Source organism: Argiope bruennichi, chromosome 2 (assembly GCF_947563725.1).
Source record: "Argiope bruennichi chromosome 2, qqArgBrue1.1, whole genome shotgun sequence".
Classification (NCBI taxonomy): Eukaryota; Metazoa; Arthropoda; class Arachnida; order Araneae; family Araneidae; genus Argiope; species Argiope bruennichi.
This window is the reverse complement of record NC_079152.1, coordinates 108,289,273-108,308,791: the sequence shown is the minus strand read 5'-3', so window position 1 is coordinate 108,308,791 and position 19,519 is coordinate 108,289,273. Positions and strand designations below refer to the sequence as shown.

The 19,519-nt window shown below is 29.2% G+C and overlaps 1 protein-coding gene across 2 annotated transcripts; it reads left to right on the top strand.

The window, feature by feature from the left end:
• The first annotated feature begins 5,135 nt into the window (after window positions 1-5,135).
• On the top strand, window positions 5,136-18,983 carry LOC129961689 (uncharacterized). 2 transcript variants are annotated; one of them, XM_056075223.1, is made up of 6 exons: window positions 5,136-5,398; window positions 6,263-6,326; window positions 7,839-8,213; window positions 12,467-12,526; window positions 16,271-16,468; window positions 18,680-18,982. In XM_056075223.1, the coding sequence occupies exons 1-6, from the start codon at window positions 5,336-5,338 to the stop codon at window positions 18,862-18,864; spliced, it is 945 nt and encodes a 314-aa protein (XP_055931198.1). In that variant the 5' UTR covers window positions 5,136-5,335; the 3' UTR covers window positions 18,865-18,982. The 2 variants fall into 2 exon arrangements, with proteins under 2 accessions (XP_055931198.1, XP_055931199.1); XM_056075224.1 differs by lacking the exon at window positions 12,467-12,526 and having other exon boundaries at window positions 18,680-18,983.
• The last annotated feature ends 536 nt before the right edge of the window (window positions 18,984-19,519 follow it).

The following is a 19,519-nucleotide window of genomic DNA, read 5'->3' as shown; positions in this document are numbered from 1 at the left end:
TAGGATTAAATTAAATTTCAAAATATCATTACATGCATATAATATGATATCTCTTAATTTAAATCCTAATTAAATTCCTAATTTTTATCTTAAATTATCAAATATTAACTTCTGTTATTTCCTAAACCATTTCTCTTATTCTCTTATTTCCTGAACCAATTCTCACTTTTTTTAAAATTAATTCTATACGAGCTCTAGAAAACTGATGATTTCTCCATTTCCAACTCTCAGAGCGAAAAGATAAAAATCCCTAACGCTTACAACATTCTTTTAAATATACCTAATATTTCCTTGTCTAAATCAATACGTAGCAAAGAAATCCCCTATCAGAATCTCATAGTAAACTCGCTGATGGGACAGTTGACTGCTGCATCACCTTATCGCTTTTTCTCTGCACAATTTATGACTCCCACGGTGAAATGAATCTCATTTAAAATTCCAGAAAGTTTCTTCTTTTCTGTCACACATCTGTAAAATTACATTTGTATGTATATAAAATCCTTCACCTCCTTTGTAATGCTGGACAAAGTTAAAAGCAGTCCCGTCTTTTTGGTCTATGTCATAATGGGATAGGAAAGCCCGATTTCCATGTTATTATCTAGCAACTGAGACAGTTTTTTTAAATGTTTACATTGGCTGATTTATCGATGAGCGAATAAAGCTACGCGCGAACAAAAATTATTTATGGGATCGTAAAATTCACATCTTCGTACATTTTTTAAATGTTCTATTATAGCAAAGCTTAACGAGTTGAAGTCTGTAATTTTTATTACTTTATATTCAAACTTGTTTTAATGATTAATTTTGAATTGAGTCTTCATGAACATAATGGATAGAAAAGATCCCACTGCAAGGAAACAAACAAACCTTTATGTTACTGCATATTTACATCTGAAGTGTATCACAAATAATATTTATTTATTTATGAAACACTCTGTCAATAGTCACGATATCTTCTATTACAGCTTTCTTTAATTAATCAGTAATAATCATATCCAAGATATTGCTAATGTGGTAATAGCCTGTCTAGAACGGCATATATTCAACAAGCAATAAAATTAGGAGTATTTAAAGCAAAATTCAAAGGAGTTCCTGTCGAAAACTATACACATTTCCTTAGTTATAAGTCATGCGTTTGTATTAAAATGATATTGTTAATTTGTATTTAATTAATTTTCTTATGTATGCTTTTTCTTGTGAATTCCTTTCTGCTAATGAGTTCTCTGATAAAGAGCCCTCTTGGGGATCATGTTTTGTGTTTGCAACCCATTGTTCTGTTATAAAAATGATCTGTTTCTATATGAGTAAATCTACTCTTAAAGTTTTCTCCACAATTTTCGAATCAATCTGTATATTGCTTTTGAACCGAGTTCGTTGATACAGCTGCAAGTAGTTAAATTAATGTTTTAAAACATCTATCCTATCAAATAATTTCCGATGTCATATTTATTTTGTTTTCCATTCAATGTATCAGAATTAATAGAACCTCTGCTTTGATAGAAAGTTTTGTTTGATCAAATAAAGTTTTGAAGGTTGGCCAAATGTGTTTCTTAGGAAACTTGGCGCTATTTCCACTCTGTTGTAAATAGGCAACACTTGATAAAAGAAAAAGATATTTGCTCTTAGGAAAAACTATTTCCCAATCTCCATTGTCAAACACAATATTGAATGATATACTCACTTTAGAGGGTTTAATGGATTCATTATTTTTAAGACAGTCACAGAATTTCTTGTAATCTCATTTTTAAGATAAATTTTGCTCGGGTTCATAATTTGATCTTCAACTAAGTGTTCAACGCAATTTGTCTAGGATTGGGCATTGTGTCGTTAAACTCAAACCGACGACAGTTTATCACATTCATCGTTAAGTTGATTTCTGTAGTTAACCAAAAACATTCGCTGAACTCTAATGATGAATGTTTTTATTATTTTTATATTGATTTTTTGCATTATATATTTTTTTATGATAATACAGATAAGATACAATGATAATACATGAAGTTCTTTAGTGCAGAGGATAATCAAGGGTGTCATTATTGTTATTAATTATTAATTATAGTTGATGTTCATTAATTATAATTAAGGCTAATTAATTATAATTAATTATTAATTGCAATTACTTAAAATTAATAATAATAATTAATAATTAATTATAATTAATTATCAGTCTATTAATGTATTGAAAAGTGAGTTTTTTATTTGCTTTCTGCTTAAAATTTCCTTTCGGAAGTCGATAATCCATTGCACAATGAATTCAGCTCAGATGCATCATTAGTTTTGTGAATCAGATGCATCATTAGTTTTGTGAATCAGATGCATCATTAGTTTCGATACTTTTAAAGCAGAAGTATTTTTTATCCATCATGAAAGATCAATAGACTTATTCCATAACGAATAACTTATATATTTACACCGAACAGTCTTCGAAACTGCACTTTTCACAATCATCAACCTAATCAGCTAATTATAATCTTTAGCTAATTGCATGTATGCCTTCTTAGTAGCTATACAACTCGTAAACGAAGATTTTCTTTAGATTATCATTATTATTATGTCTTCAACTGGAGTAATTATGGATTTATTTACCAATTCACATTAAGGCAAACAAAGTCCTTTAGAATGCACAAATAATGTTTTAAATTCATTTTTATCACAATAAAAACTAGTATTCTAATTTAGATATAAAATTCGAAGAGTTTTATTTGAATATTCTAGTGACGTATTCAGTTATCCTTGTTTTACCCTTATCAAAAGTGGTATGTTTTGGCATTCCTTCTCTACTCTTAAAATTCATTAAAAAAATCTTTTGAATAATTCTGTATAATCTATGAATATTTCAAATGATCCTTCAAATTTTATTATAATACAACTGTAATTTCGGTATTCTGTTGTATTAGTTAAAAAATTAGCATTTATTCGATCAAATAGAAATAAAATATTTTTGGAGATAAAGCATGTTTTGCATCTATTCTCCGCGTGATGATGCTTGCTTCTTCGCATATAATGACATTTATAGTTTAATTTAGTTATATTAAAGTTCCCTTTTAAAGTAACACTAGGGCTATTTTTTTGAACCGCGGTCAGATTACGAAGACACATCTGGGATGACAATAACAGAAATTTAAAAGGTCTTATAGTTCTACTTTTATTGTAATGTCAGCTCAAGTGATATCTTCGTAAGCATGATTGCGAATGGCAGTATACTTTCCTAAGATAGGAACGTTATTCTGACACTTAAAATATAAATATTGACATCCAGATAAGAATTTTAAATTTGATTTATTCCCACCACAAAAACTGCGACCCTAATTTGGATATAAAATTCGAAATGTGAAACACTAATTTTTATCTTTACTGGGTTCTGAATTTCGAGTTTTCAATGATAGCTTATATTCTTATCAGAGAAGGCGATATAAAAATTGAAATTGATAGAAGTGTTTTTCGGATTATCATCTGCCAATAGGAACTTTGGTGATAAATAAATTAGGATGTGGAGTTGATTATCATATTGTGCATAACTCTCTGATCATTATGAAAAACTCATGATAAAGTATATGTTTGAATGCTGAACATCGAATGAAAGCTTGCTATTGCAAACTATTATTTTTTAAAAACTTTCAAAAATAATCAAGAAATTCCTTTTTTTCCTATAAGATGTGTTTTATATGAAAAATACATTTGACTATAGCTGAATATATATATGATTAAAGCAGATTTTCTAAAGAAAAAAGTTTCGTATTGCCATTTTTATTTTATTATATGAAAAATACTAAGACAAAATACTGTAATTATGGAAAATTTAGTTTTAAAATTTTGATGAATGTTCACGTTTTGTTCGAGTCTGAAGAACATACTTTTTAAAAACAATGTATGTCAGCCTATCTAACCCGATGATTTAAAAAAATACTTAGAGTTAAAGAGATGAAATTTGGTATATGGTTCTATCAACAGAGGTTTAGATTTGATTTAGAGCAACTTCGTTAAGTTGCTGACTGCAAATATGTTCATATGTTTGTAAATGCGATTGCTTAAAAATACAATAACACAAAAGATGGAAATATGAAATTTGATATATAATTTTTTTCAGATCAAAATTCCAGACTCATTCGACAAGAAGAAAAGATTCGAAATGAATTATTGATTCTTTATACTGTACGAATATGTAAAATGCTGTGATTATCATATTGTCGAAATAAGCACAAAGGCCTTGAAAGAAAACGTCTTCGCTGGTTGATATACTATTTTCTTACATTTTCACTCTTCACATTATTGTTCTTTTTTTATATATTCTATACGAAAATGCCAAATAATACGAATTATACAAAAAAAGCGAGTCTGCTCTTACTTTTAAGCATCATAAAGAAAGAGAAGTTATATTTCTTTTTTGATTTTGTTATCAAGGCATTTCTATAGAGGCCATTTAGAAGTATAGTACCTAAAGTGAAACGACCAGATATGCCTATGCATATGGAACAATAACAGGATGGCACATAAATACATAGAGACAAGTCAGTGAGGCCAATTGTTAAAAAACTAGATTGGAAGTCTGAAAAAGAACATCTTTACTAAAAGTTCTTTGGAAAAATTTAGGACTCACCTGAAGAACTTCAGTTACTAAGTTTATTTATTCTAAAGGGAAATGAATTTAGTATATTGTACGAACGCATTTTGCCTTACATGAAGCCAAATTGTAAATTAATATTCAAAATTTAGATATGTTCAGGTAAGTTTAATCATGTTAGAATAAGCCAAGATATTTATGCCCAAAATTTTGAACTAAAAAAAACTACAACCAATAACTATTTATTATCTTACTACTGTTAAATTACTGTTAAAATTGATAAGTTTAAATGCATAATAAGATAGCAATAAGAAATTAATAAAAGAGATGCTACATGGCATCATTTTAGACAGCAAAAACTAACTCAAAAATCACAATTGTTTTTACTTAATCCTGCTTACACAGAGACAATAACAGATCGCAATTGGACTATCCCGAAAGTCACCACTGGTTGATAATCTGAAATGAAGGACATGCGCAGGCTCTACAATGCGCTGCTGTCTTCTTCTTCTTCTTCTTTTTTTTTTTTTTTTTTTTGCTATCTCCTTTCTTCCCTATTTTATTGCATGGATATTTTCTCTTCACTATGAATCCAGATGGTAGAATGGGGATGAAATTTTATTGGTGTTACGTAGCATCTTCCTGAGACCAACGATTGTCCCTGTATAAAGGGTATTTCGTTAAATATCCATATATATCGAAGTTCTTTACTCATATATTAAGTTGTAAATTTGAAGTTCAGGAAGTCCAAAAAATTTTTTTTAAGTATTCATCATGGCTGATAAAGACGCGACACCAAATTCATTTTCTTTGGAATCAGGCTCTGAAGCCATTGTGGTATTTGTCTCTTTTATTTGTCTATTTTATACCTTTATTTTTCATGAAATAACTCAATTTATGTTCCTTTTCTAATGAGTATTGATACTTCAAAAAGTTTTAAGAACTTGTATAATGTTAGTAATAAATAATGTATTGTTTAATCCTATTTTTTCTTATTCTTTTATTTTTCGACATGTTCTTATTAAGTAGAATAATGAAAGCGAAATAATTATTTTTAGTTGATGATATTTTTTTAAAAAGTAATAGAAATTACATCATTTATAAACAGCACTTTTATAACCGATTGGTATGGAAGAGAACATATTTATTACGTTTGTTAAAAGGATCTGTATTTACATGAAACATATTTTATGTATTTCAAATTGGATTTTTTAAAAAAAGATGCTAGCTAATATTTGTTGTTTAGTAATTTCTTTAACATCGAATTTTTTTCGTCTTAACATCGAATTATCTGAAGTTGCTTAATTATGTTCCTATCAATGATTCTCAGAATTTGAATGAATTTATTTTGGATGAACATTCCGATGAATGAATTTATTATACAATGTAAAGCCAGAAAAAAACAACCCAAAGACAACTCAGATTTTAGTCTTAATAGTGTAATCATAAATTGAAAACAGTACTGATGTATATAATTACCTTGGAGTTTTAAAAGATGCACGAAGCTGGATACCATGTGAAATCCTTTCAATAATGTTCGAAAATAAATAATTCCTTTTAATTGTCTATTTCATTGACAAATATATTTCATTAAATAATGCTTATTTTTAGAACGTAATTAGAAGTAAATAGCAGGACAAATATAAAGTTTATAAAAATGTTGCAATATAAAATATGAAAATGTTGGACATAATTTTTCAGGAAGCAGCTAAAACACCTACAGTTGATCAGCCAGGGATGTTAAATCGAACAGATCCCAATGTTTGTAAGTAAATATCGTTTGTAGATACTTCTAGGTTTTAACTAATTTGAGCTTTTAGTTAAATCGAGTTCTTTGAAAATTATTTTCAAAGAAATTGAGGCCATCAGAAGGTAACAGATATAACAATTGATATATCATAATATCCATATAAATTTTATCTCAAAATTATAACTGATTGCAGAAAATGTATTCGTATTAACTTAAAGTAATTGCTTTAAACAGAAATTTAGAATGTGGTCTGGGAAGATGTTTTTTTCGTGTGTATATATCGAATTTAAGAAAAAAAAAAGATGCAATAACTATATTACAAACAGTAGTAACATTTTCACAATGAATCCTTTAAAGTTCTTTCAGAAAAATAGACCATAATACATATAGCTTTAAAATACAATAGTTTTCTTTTCGATTAAACTGAATTTCGTACAAGTCGTCGTTTTTCATATTTCTATGCGTCGAAAATCCAAATGAACTACCCCTCTCCAGCATATTTTGATTTTCTTGAATACTTTTAGTTCAATGCAGGAGTGAATGACTAAAGACTTTGTACCAAAGTAGAATATGGAAAAAATTGAATGAATTGTTGAATTTCTTAAGCGCTCATTATCTTGGCTTTCATGCACTAATTAAAAATGAGTCACTGATCGCTTCAGTTTTTTTAAATTTAAAGACGATCAAGCAAAAAAAAATAAATATTGAATATAGATTAAAATTTTTCTATCATAGATTTATTTGACTGGGGTTAGATTTATCAGTGACCGGGTTTTATGGCATTATTTTAATACTGGCTTTAGGAATTAGATTAATTTCTAATAATGCAGAAATCCCATCCCTGAATTGCTATTAATTCTTAATATGTACCAGAGTGGTTTCTTTTATAATCGACAGATTGCATCTTACTAATATTTATCACTTCAATATTAATACTCAGCTAAATAGTTTAATAGAATTTGGACAAAACAAACGCTTGCTCTCAAAATAAACCTTGTATGATATTCCGAAAGGATTTTAAATTTTAAATGGACGAAAAGTAATTTTTATTTAAGATTAAATTAAAATTTGTTCAAAATTAAATTTTCAGATTTTATCATATAGAATTTAATCTTTAAAATACTTTATTTGCAAATGTTGAATAATTAGATCTATTTATAACCGTGCACTTCTTGGTTCTAATTTCTAAGGTCTTACTCAATATAGTCAAAGAAAGTTGTTGCACTATAGAATAATCAACCAATTCGGTTCTAGTTTTACTTGAAGTAATTTCTTAAATATTTCATTCTAATTTCTGAATCTTTCTTTTTTCCATAATCTGTAGCACTTGCCATTTTGAAAAACTTAAATATTCTAGACACAGAATACTAATACAGTAAAATCGTCAGGCTATCAGCATATTACAAACCTCTATAATTATGGCTTTATTATATTCTATGGTTCCATAAAACTGTCCGAAATTTAAAAATACTTTTTTTTTTCTGAAGAAAACTAAATTACATGATCATAACTTCCATTTTCCTGTAGCTGTACCAACTGTAGCACAGGCAACTTTATCTGCAACTGAAATTAATGAAGATGCTAAGATGTATTCGAATGCCGTTGAACCTTCCATAAGCGAATCAAGTTCTATTCAAATTTCACCACAGACGGTTGTTGGTGTATCGGAAGACGAACATCAATCGGTTGAAGACGATCCTACAGTATCCTTGGTCTGTCCTCGAGATGAAAAAGTTTTTTCATCAATAGCTGGTGTTGATAATGGAACAAGCGATCAGCCTTCCCATCGACAACCTTTGTGTATGTGCATGTGTTGCTGTTTTACAATGAAATACGATATATTCGAGGATGAGCAACCAATTCCATTCTACACACATTATACAAGAAAAATAAGAAATTCCAGTAAGTACAAGTTTTTGTGAAAAATCTGGATAAATTTAGCTTTATTTAATACTAGCCGCCTTTGGCGACCAGCCGGTTCGCCAATCTTAATGTTCGTTAAAATTTTAATAATTAAATATTTTATGCAATTTCTACTTTAATAGCTTCTTCATCAAAATATTTTAAAACTTCAAATTTTGATTATCATATAATTCATTCATAATATTATAAAGGCCTTCAGTCATAACGTAATATGTATCTCTCTCATTTTCTGTTAGCACCCGTAGAATTTATGCTTTAAATTCAAGTGGAAAGAATTTATCTTCAATTAATATAATAATATTTTTTACTGAAACAAAGCATTTTTCTATAATCTGATTACTGAAAATAGAGTCACTCAGCGTTTAAACTTTATGGGCACTAAAGAATATCTTTTTAAATTTATGTAATATCTCAAGAGTTGGTCAACAAAATTTTCTTAGATTCATTATGAGCAGATCGATTAATTAACAATGTTTAAATTTAAATGCATCAAACACTAAGAAAATAAAACGAATCGTTTAAAATAAACGGTTGAAAACAGGTTTTAAAAAAAACTACTTAAAAAACGATGTACTTAAAACTATAAGCATATACAAAAAATATATAACTAACATAAATACAATTTACATACAAAAGCATGCAACTAACCCAAAAATAATTTAAATCATCCATTGATAACGTTGTCATGGCAACAATCAGAACAGAATGCGCATGCGTGAATTTTCTTCGCCGGTTACGTAACGCAAATACGTGATTTTTTTTACGCCAGTTGGGGTAACGCTATGCGAATTAGAAATTTTTAATTTTCTTTTTTCTGTTTTATTTTAATTCAAAAGTACTTCAGAATGAATCTGAAAGATTGATTCATTAACAATGTTTAATTTTAAATGCATCAAACATTAAGAAAATAAACAGAACTGATTGAAATAATCCGCCGAAAAATTTGAACCCTAGCCTCATTACTGTTGGGAGAAAAAAAAACTGAAGACTTTCTCGTTTGGCGCTGAGGATAATGGAAGATTTTTTTGGCGGAAAAGTTGGCGGTGGGGAAAATGGAAGATTTTTTTGGCGGGAAAGTTAGTTTTTAATTAATAATTAAAATTCTAATTAAAAATTCGAAAAAAGAAACCCCAGGTGCACATTCCCAACCTCCAAGGTATACATGTACCAAATTTGGTAGCCGTATGTCAAACGGTCTGGCCTGTAGAGCGCCAACACACACACACACACACACACACACACACACACACACACACACACACACACACACACACACACACACACACACACACACACACATTGAGCTTTATTATAAGTATAGAAGTTTCTTTTTAAAATTTGTGCTTTTTAAATATTTAAAAGCAAGTAAACACACTATAATGTAATGTCTATTAATAAGTGATCAAAAAAGATCATTAATTGTATGGAGAATTTGGGACTTAGGAGTTCTGATAGGACTTACTGAATCACTATTTTTGTAATATTATATTTGGTAATATTTGAAATAAATAAGAAAAATTAAATTATTTTATCAACTAATTCTGCTTTATAATATAAAAAATATATAATAAAGCAAAAAAAAAAAATGACCAAAACGCAAAATCAGTATTTGATATGTTCTAAAGATGTCTGTAGAAGCTTCCCAAGACAAATAATCTTGTGCTGTCATCCAAGAATCCTAGGAAGAATTTAATAGATTGAGACGCATTGGGACTTTCAAATCTACAAGTGTTTAAATTAAGGTGTACGTACACACTTGAAGATTTTTTTTTTAAATTTAACTTTAAAAATCCAGTTTTTTCACAGTAGGTTATTAATATATGTTTAAACTCATTTCAGTGAGTAACAACCATATTACACTCATTATTAATTAATTAAATAATATTTAATGAGCTAATTAACCTATTTTTTGGAACAAGATATCTTAAATTCTAATTTTTACAGACACACAATTCTAGCTGGAAATTATGTCTAATATTAGTCTTCATGTTGTCTGCCTCAATCAAGTTATAAAAATATATAGTTTTTTTCAACAATTTTTTCATCAACGATGAATAGAAAAAGCCAGATTTTTTCTGTAATTTTAACTTTTAAACAGCTATTAAAAATTTATTTCTATAAATATAACTTTGATTGAAACACAAAACATCCGCTATTTCATACAGATTTTGATATATAAATAACTGTATTTGGTTCATTTATTGTTGAGTTATGATTGTTTGAATGAAGCAACATAGTGGAAAAATATCCTTCTTCATAAAATGAGTTTTAAAAATACCGTAACTAGAGTTTTCAATGAAAGCACCTCAAGAAAAATAATTATAACTCGAGAAATATTTGGAATATTGGCAACATCTTGGTATCGTTTGAAAGCTAAGGAATCAGAAAACATTATTAAGCAATAAAAAAATATTCGATATTTTGAACGATTTTCGAAGTTTTAAGTGTGTACATACACCTTAATACAATACCATGAGAAAATTGACGGGTCTTTCGGCAATAAATAAAGGTTTACATTTTGATTCATTCATTCATTTTTAATCAATAGTCAGATAGTATAACGGCTGATTTTATTTAACATGCTCGCGAACTAAAGTGTGGGAAATGGGAGTAAAACGTTCCATGTTCTACCGAGATGATAGTGATGTCATACCTTCAAAACGAATATCATTAATAAAAAACAAGCTTTGAATATCTCCCCCCCCCCAATGCCGTTGGAAGATATCCCATCAGATATCTGTCGAAGATATGGCTACATGAATAAGAAACATCGTTCAAATTACTTCGGCAACTTGGAATAGATATGAAATGCGTTATTTACACTTTAAAAATGACAAATCATGCACAATTCCCACCAAATTCATGGTGAGAATGAAAGGATGATTTTAAACGATTTTGGTGTAAGGAAGGATTATTCTAACTACAATGAAAGAGAATATGGTACCAGTTTCTGACGCTTGTGAAATGAAATCAGAATTAACATTTTTTTCTTTCCCTCATTTTCCTTCATTTTTTCTATGAACCTCGGAAGTGATATTAATACGCAGCACTGTTTTATAAGAAATAATCAGTCATCAAATTATGAAATCACCAATTCACTGAATGCGGTTTGGTATGTATTATATTTTTAATGCAAGAGACCAAATCTGTTTATCTTGTTTCGGTCGGAACTCTTGTGGCTATAATTGTTTAAGAAAATGCCTACAAATTCTATGTATTTTCTTCTATTTAAAAGTATTGTTTTCTTATGTTAACAGAAGACAGTTTCTTTTATCTGATGACTCATCCCGCAGGGGCATCTTAGATAAAGTTTCCAGCATGGGGGTTGGTTCACGCCACCTGAGTGAATACAGAAATGCTGTGGGGTCGGCTATGTTCTACCGATGACAGGACGTACTTTCCACGGGAAGGGTTGTACTGTGGCCAGTGATGGCTTTTAGCATTCAACCTTACCTACCTTCAATGCTGTCGTGGCGGTCCAGTCATTCAGACTTATCCGTGTTCCTCAGGGTGGGTCGGAGTAATCAATGAGTGATTATCTGATGACCCTCAAAAAATTTCCGATGTTTCATCTCTTTTGATCAATTCTGATTCAGTAAAGTGCGTAATTATTTGCTTAATATAAAGAGTGGGAAAAGTCCAGGAATTATAAAACTTATAATAACATATTATAAATTATTAAGAAAGACCTATTCTGAATTTCTTAATTGCGGTGAAATGATATATTTTGATATATTTCCTAATAGTAATAATTTTAAGATGTAAAGAATTCGATTTCTTGATTTAGTAACCGTTGTATACTTCAGACAAATGTTTTATAAAACGCAAACAAGTGAGAAATGGTTTATCATTAAAAATAGTCTAACCATTATAATCACAAGAAATTGCTTCCTCCTCTGTTAAATCTTCCTGGGCATAGAACATTCTCTGAATGACAGTCGACACGATAGTAAGAGAAGGAAACGGACATTATTTTTAACGTCACAATTGAAACAGCTACAATATTCATAATTACTACTTATTCTCTTCCTTTAAGAAGTATGCCTCTTTGCAGGAGTGGAGGTGATTCGACCTCGCAACTTTACTACATCCATCTGGAGACGCGAGAACTCGTTTATCTTATTGGCAGCTTTTCGTTCATGCACTCATGGTTCTTCCCTTCCTCGAGGAGTTTGCATTATAAGGCATTTAAAATATTTTATTGTTAATATTTTCCATAATTATATTTTCAGAATACATTCTACTTGTATTGGTTGCTCTGCTAGCAATACCTGTCTCATCTATGTATTTTGGTAAGTCTTAATTTTTCTAAATAGATGTTTGAAACTGAATGCATCCACTTTAAGCTCGGAAAGCTGATTCGCCATCCTACGCCCCTCCCTACAGAAAACGTTTATAAACTATTCAATATAGCAAGTTATAACATCTATGAATTTTCTACTCAGATCATTAAGATCCAATTAAATAACTTAAGTGGAAATATCAAAATGAATTTTAAAATTTGTATGCTTGAAAGTTTTAGAAGGTTAATTTTCTTTATCTTCGATTTCACCGATATACTCAAATCTTTGTACTTAATCGATTTAATGTATATTCAGCGGAAATTGAAGTAAAATTCGGAGCATTGTTATTTCTAATCTTTTTCTGTTACAATTTCATATTAGATATAATATTACATCTACAAATTGGAGTATTTATCTGTGTGAATAGTTTATTGCACTTATGTAAGAATTCGGACACAAAATCAAAACTTCCACAACAATTCTTTTTTAAATCTCTGCATTTAAAATTTTCCCTGAAATAGGAATGCAAAGCGCCTACAGAAAATTTAAATTTTAGTTTCTTAACGCCAAGAACAACGCTACAATGTGGTGAGATGACGCAAACCAATAAAGATGAAAAGATGATTCGGGCAAATGACAATGTTCCGAAGTTAAAAATCTGTATTAATAATTGGTCGATAATTTAAATGCTTACATTTTATCGATGCTAAATATTTGCCTTTTTTAGTATGTAATACATTTAAATGATTCAAAAAGAATGAGTTGGTGTTTTGTTTTACTTTATAGAAGCCAAACCACATTACCAAAAAATTATTTTGCGACTCGGATAATAAAGTTTTTCGGTCTATGCTAGCTTTTTAAATTGTATGCATCTTATTACTTTTCAGCGTAATAAGTTCGGCAAATTATATATATTTGAACAGATTCCTTTTTAATGCTTTAGAAAGTCAACAAACATAGGTTTATCATAATTCTAAAAACTGATTTAAGAGTTTTGGTATTACACGGTTTTTATAATAATCATCTAAAAATGATGCGAATATGATGCATTTTTTAGGATGACGAGTCAGACTCGACATAGGAGGACAAAATGATTAAAATGTACAAGTTTTAAGCCAGAACTATGGTACTAATTTATACAACCTACTACGTAAGGAGAGTACACTTAATGCACTTAGCTAAATCTTTTCTAGATTCATTCTTTATATAATTTTTCTTTGCCAAATTTCTATAGAACAACCGTTGCAAAAAATCTAGCAAAACTACCTTTTTCTCGCTTGCTATTAATAATTTTAATTTCATTAGGAGGAATGGACTTCTATGGATTTGTGTTAAGAATATATCAAAAATTACTCTCTGTGAACAAAGTGCCAGAACCGCGCCCCCTGACAACAGCAAGAGAGCTTTACTTAAACATAACTATGACTTCAACATAACAATTCTCAGAAAAATAATATAATCTGACGAATAAACGAGATGCATTCTTTTTTTATAGAAATGTGAATAGACTATAGGCCCAGTGTTGTGTTCGAATCATAGTGACATTTGTAAATAAATCTAACTAAATCAATTGATATATAAAAGGAACTTAGCAAAGGTTAACTATATGAGCCAATTTTCTTTAGTTTCCTCCTTTTGTATGGTTTATGTAGTTAAATTTATTTTGATGTAGTTAATAATTCTCAGATGGCTTTGGTAGTTAATCTGGAGCTCATATTTACAAATTAATTTCTGTGAGTTTCTTTGATCTTACAAATTACCACTCTTCCTATTAAACTGTCAGCATCTTCATGAACAAAAAAATAATTGTTCATAATTATGAACACCAAATAAATATTTTGTTTCCTAATAGTTACTGTTCATAAACCCATATTTATGAAACTGATAGTTTGATACTCTACATATACAACTTGTAAGGCTTGTATTATTGTTCAAAACTTGAGTAAAACTCTACAAAAATGAGTAATCTAAAATTTTATTTTATAACTCATCAAAAAGTTAAGTTTTTGACAGTTAAATTTAAGAAAAGTGAACAGTGACTAGTTTCGTATACTCAACGGGTTTATATGCAATAGGTTTGCGAATTACATAATTATATTAAATAAAATATTTAGAAATATATAAACTTTCCATATTTTATGGCCAGTTATTGGATGAATCTGATGTGAACAGATATATATACTTTTATAGCTACAAAAACATCCCCCATCACCTGACTGTTTTTTTTCATTTTTAATTTTGAATCATTAAATCTATATACTTATAATAAAGCTCAATGTGTGTGTGTGTGTGTGTGTGTGTGTGTGTGTGTGTGTTGGCGCTCTACAGGCCAGGTCATTAGACATACAGCTATCAAATTTGGTACATGTATACCTTAGAGGTCGGGAATGTGCACCTGGGGTCCCTTTTTTTGAAATTTTAATTAGAATTTTAATTATTAATTAAAAACTAACTTTCCCGCCAAAAGAATCTTCCATTTTCCCCACCGCCAAATGAGTAAAGCTTCAGTTATTTTTTTCTCCCAACAGAATTGAGGCTAGGGTTAACATTTTTCGGCGGATTATTTCAAACGATTCTGTTTATTTTCTTAATGTTTTATGCATTTAAAATTAAACATTGTTAATTAATCCATGTTTCAGACTCATTCTGAAGTACTTTTGAATTAAAATAACACAGAATAAAGGAAATTAAAAATGTATAATCTGCATAGCGTTACCCCAACTGGCGTAGAAAAATTCACACATTTGCGTTAACGTAACTGGCGAAGAAAATTCACGCATGCGCATTGTTTTCTGACTGTTGACATGGCAACCAACGGATGATTTAAATTATTTTTAGGTTAGTTGCATGCTTTTTTAAGTAAATTGTATTTATGTTAGTTATATATTTTTTGTATATGCTTATAGTTTTAAGTACATCGTTTTTTAAGTAGTTTTTTTAAACCTGTTTTCGGCCGATTATTTTAAACGATTCATTTTATTTTCTTAGTGTTTGATGCATTTAAAATTAAACATTGTTAATGAATCGATCTGTTCATGATGAATCTGAGAAATTTTTGTTGACAAATTCTTGAGATATTACATAAATTAAGAAAGATATTCTTTAGTGCCCATAAAGTTTAAACGCTCAGTGACTCTATTATCAGTAATCATAGTATAAAAAAATGCTTTGTTTCAGTAAAAAATATTATTATATTAATAGCAGATTAATCATTTACACTTTAATTTAAAGCATAATTTCTACACTGGGTAACAGAAAATTAGTGAGATACATATCACGCTATGAGTGAAGGCCTTTATAATATTATGAGTGAATTATATGACTATCAAAATTTGAAGTTTTAAAATATTTTGCTGAAGAATCTATTAAAGTTGGAATTGCGTAAAATATTTAATGGCACGACCGGAGTTTAACCCCCTGCTTGGAGAAATTTTTAAGAATCGCCAACAACGACCTTGCGAAATGTTCAAAAGCAAAGGAGCAGATGTTCAATTATAGTGCATAATAAAGATTGCCAGCTTTGGCGCGTTATCGCAACTTGGCGAAGAAGGGGGTTAAACTCTGGTTCAACCTGTTTAATTATTAAAATTTAAACGAATATTAAGATTGGCGAACCGGCTGGTCGTCAAAGGCGGCTAGTATCAAATAAACTAACTTTACATTGGAACCAGTTTATTGCAAATTTCATACGAGTGATTTATTTTCGAAATGCAAATTTTGTGCTCTATATAATTTTTTATAACTTTCTTTCAGGTGTCATCTATAAAGATTCTTGCCCGATGTCTCGGTTTTCACCTGTGTTACAGATTATTATGGGGATTGTTGGTGTGATTTTAATTTTCGTTCGTCTTATAACTATATCTATTAGGAGATTCGCTTGGAATATGAAAGAACCACCAAAATTAATACACATAGCTTTAATGTTTATGTTGATGGTTCTCTTGAAAATAGGTATGCATTAATTCGCACCTAAATGATTGATCGTTTACATAACTAAAGAAATTTTTTTTTAGTTCGATGAATGTTGATTCATCCCCAAAAATATTTTACTTTCAGCTATATTTGAGTCCTACGGTGTAACTTTCCTAAAAATATGAGTTATCGTTATGAAGAATTAGAAGCGTTAGAATACGCAGAAACTAAATAATAAACACAAGAGAAAATATTGCTTATTATATGTTCTGTCTTATTCTGCCTTTAAAAAATATATAGATCAAATAATTCAATATTAGTGTAATTGTAACCGAAGACAATGCTGCATAGAAACCGAATCTGTAAGCATCACGAATGCTTCATTTTCTGAAATTACGAATTATTCATCTAATAGTTTATTTCACTTTAGGCCAAACTGCAATAAAACTTACGAGCCACCTGAAAAAATCTTGGAAAATGAATTCGAAGATTCAGTTTCGCCAAAAAGAGGCGAAGAACTCCTTTTATTTTGCAATCTAAAAATCTCAATCCCCGATGAAAATAAATGTTGAAAAAAAATAAATAAAAATCTCTTATCTTCCCTAAACTATTCAGTGAGAAAATTTAATAGGGTTATTTGTTGGGTAGACAAAACAATTGATTATTTTCTTTTCAAAAAATCTACTGAAATTCTGTTTTTTTCACTCTGAATGTTATTTACAATAGCCATTCTACGTGTAATATTTTATATAACCAACAGAAAAAAAAAAGAAAGAATGCCTTTTCTTTTATTTCAGAATCTATTTTCTCTTTTGTTTCTAATTTAATAAAAGGACATTTTTGGCTTGTTTTTAAAATTCGTAGAGTGAAATTTAACGGCTTTAATATTTCTAATCGTCATAAAATGCAATTTTTTTTTAATCCAATGAGAAAAAATGAGTTTGCAAACAATGTAACTTATGTATTCTGATACTGGCTGATTTTATTCGCCTTGAAAACCGAGTGAGCTTTCAATATCCAGAGAGTTTTGTATGAAGACGCATGTTAAACGAGTTCTTAAAAAAGTTTCCTAAGTATACTGTTTCATATTCAAAAAATTATATTAGCTGTTTTTTTGAAAAATGTATTAAAGCAAGAATAATAGAATATGAATCTAATAAACAAGGAAGGTTTTATTAAATTCTATTTATTTTTTAATTAAGGAATGGTTTTAGAATATTCATAATCATTACCGGTACAAGTTTTGAATTTAAAAAGTTGGAAATTTTGATAAATGGCGATAATAATAACATAAGATTTTTTCCATCATATGCTTGCAAAATCGTTTTCTATGATAAAATTTTTTCGAATCTGATGACATGGTTTAACAATCCTCAAAGTCTAATTATATATTTATTATGAAACAAAGAAAACCTAATTTTATAGTGGGTGTGTTGTGGTTTTCTGAAGAACTGCCCGGTTTTAAATGCAATATTTTTAATCTTCACAAACACAGCTACACTATAAAATTCACAAACACTTATCTACTTCACACACATAGAAAATTAGGCAAAAGAAAACAGTATGGTGAAGGGATTCCACAGTTTCCAGCCGAAAGCATTCGGCGTTAGCGCAAGGGCTGCGCATAGGGAAAAAGTCGACCTCAGGATGCAGATCACCAGTTCAACTGCTTGTCTTCTGTAAAACGCCACAAGGGGGCGCTCTCTGCTCAAGGAGAAAAAGAGATGCTACAATTTTCAGTTGTTTCTATCCCTTTTCCCACAAGTGGTATGGCAGAATAGATTGTGATAGAGGAATAAAACGAAACATTCAACAGAAATTGTAAATATTGAGACCATATTTTTTGAAAACTGAAGATAGTTATGATTTAGGATATTTAAAAGGTCGCAGTCGATATATCTAATCACATGAATGTAGCACTTTCTGTTATTATTTCTTATTTTATTGAAGGTTTTAAATTACTAGTTGCTTGTGTATTAAATCTTTTTTTGACATTACCAAAAAAAACTACACAATTTAAATGAATCTTTAATTTCTGGCGAATGTTATACCAAATATCCGGACGTACGGTATGGTTTTCTGGAGTAGGAAAAAAAAAGATATTTCTTGCGTAAAATTTAAAAATATTATATCCAACATTATATACATAAAAGATTTAAATTTTACATTCATGCTTAAAAAGCGAGTGACTTTTATTCTTGTTTTATTGTAATCTAAATGCTTTTTTCATGGTTAATATTTTCATTTCAGAAATGGTCTATTTTCATATTCCAACACCTGTTTTTGAAAATCCCAAAGATCCTTCCTTCTGTGAAAAGACATTTTATGACTACGTGTACTATATGAATATCGCAGCTCTTGTTATTGGAATTCTGGCATCTTTAGTTCATATTCCTCAAAAACCTCGTATTGCCACGCAAACTCTTCCACAGTGACATACTGATGATAATTAATTTTGTATTTTACGAAATTTTATTGTACATTACATTGAAATCTAGAAGAAGTTTTGGAAATAGCTGAAATTTTTTAGATAAATATGTGTTCAAATTGTTTAATTGAATTATAAATAAAATTTTTGAATTTGATATATGAACTTCATTCTAAGGAACAACAATAAAATCTTTTCAACTCTTTAAAGAGTATTTTCCAAATTGCAGGATGCCTTTTCATTTCGTTCATGTGCCATCAGATTTCTAAGCATTTTTATTCGTTATAATAAAACAGATTATAACATATTAATTTGATATATTCTGAAGTTGCAAAAATCAAAAACTTAATTCAAATTAAATGCATTCAGCCAAGGCATGGAACGTCTTATCCAACAAAAAGTAACTAATATATCATAAGGATATTTTTGTATTTTTTATAGTAAATTACAAATGTTGTATTTTGATAAGATGCATCTGATTTTAGATCGTCGCATTTTACTTCAAGGTACATTAAAAAAAATACAAAAGAAAGTATTTCATAATATTTTATTATAAAAAGTTACTTGGATCGAATTTATTGCAGAATAACTTTTGCATAAAATCAACGCTGAATATCAAAATTTGACATTTATGCAGCAGAAGTTAATTGAAATACTCGCAG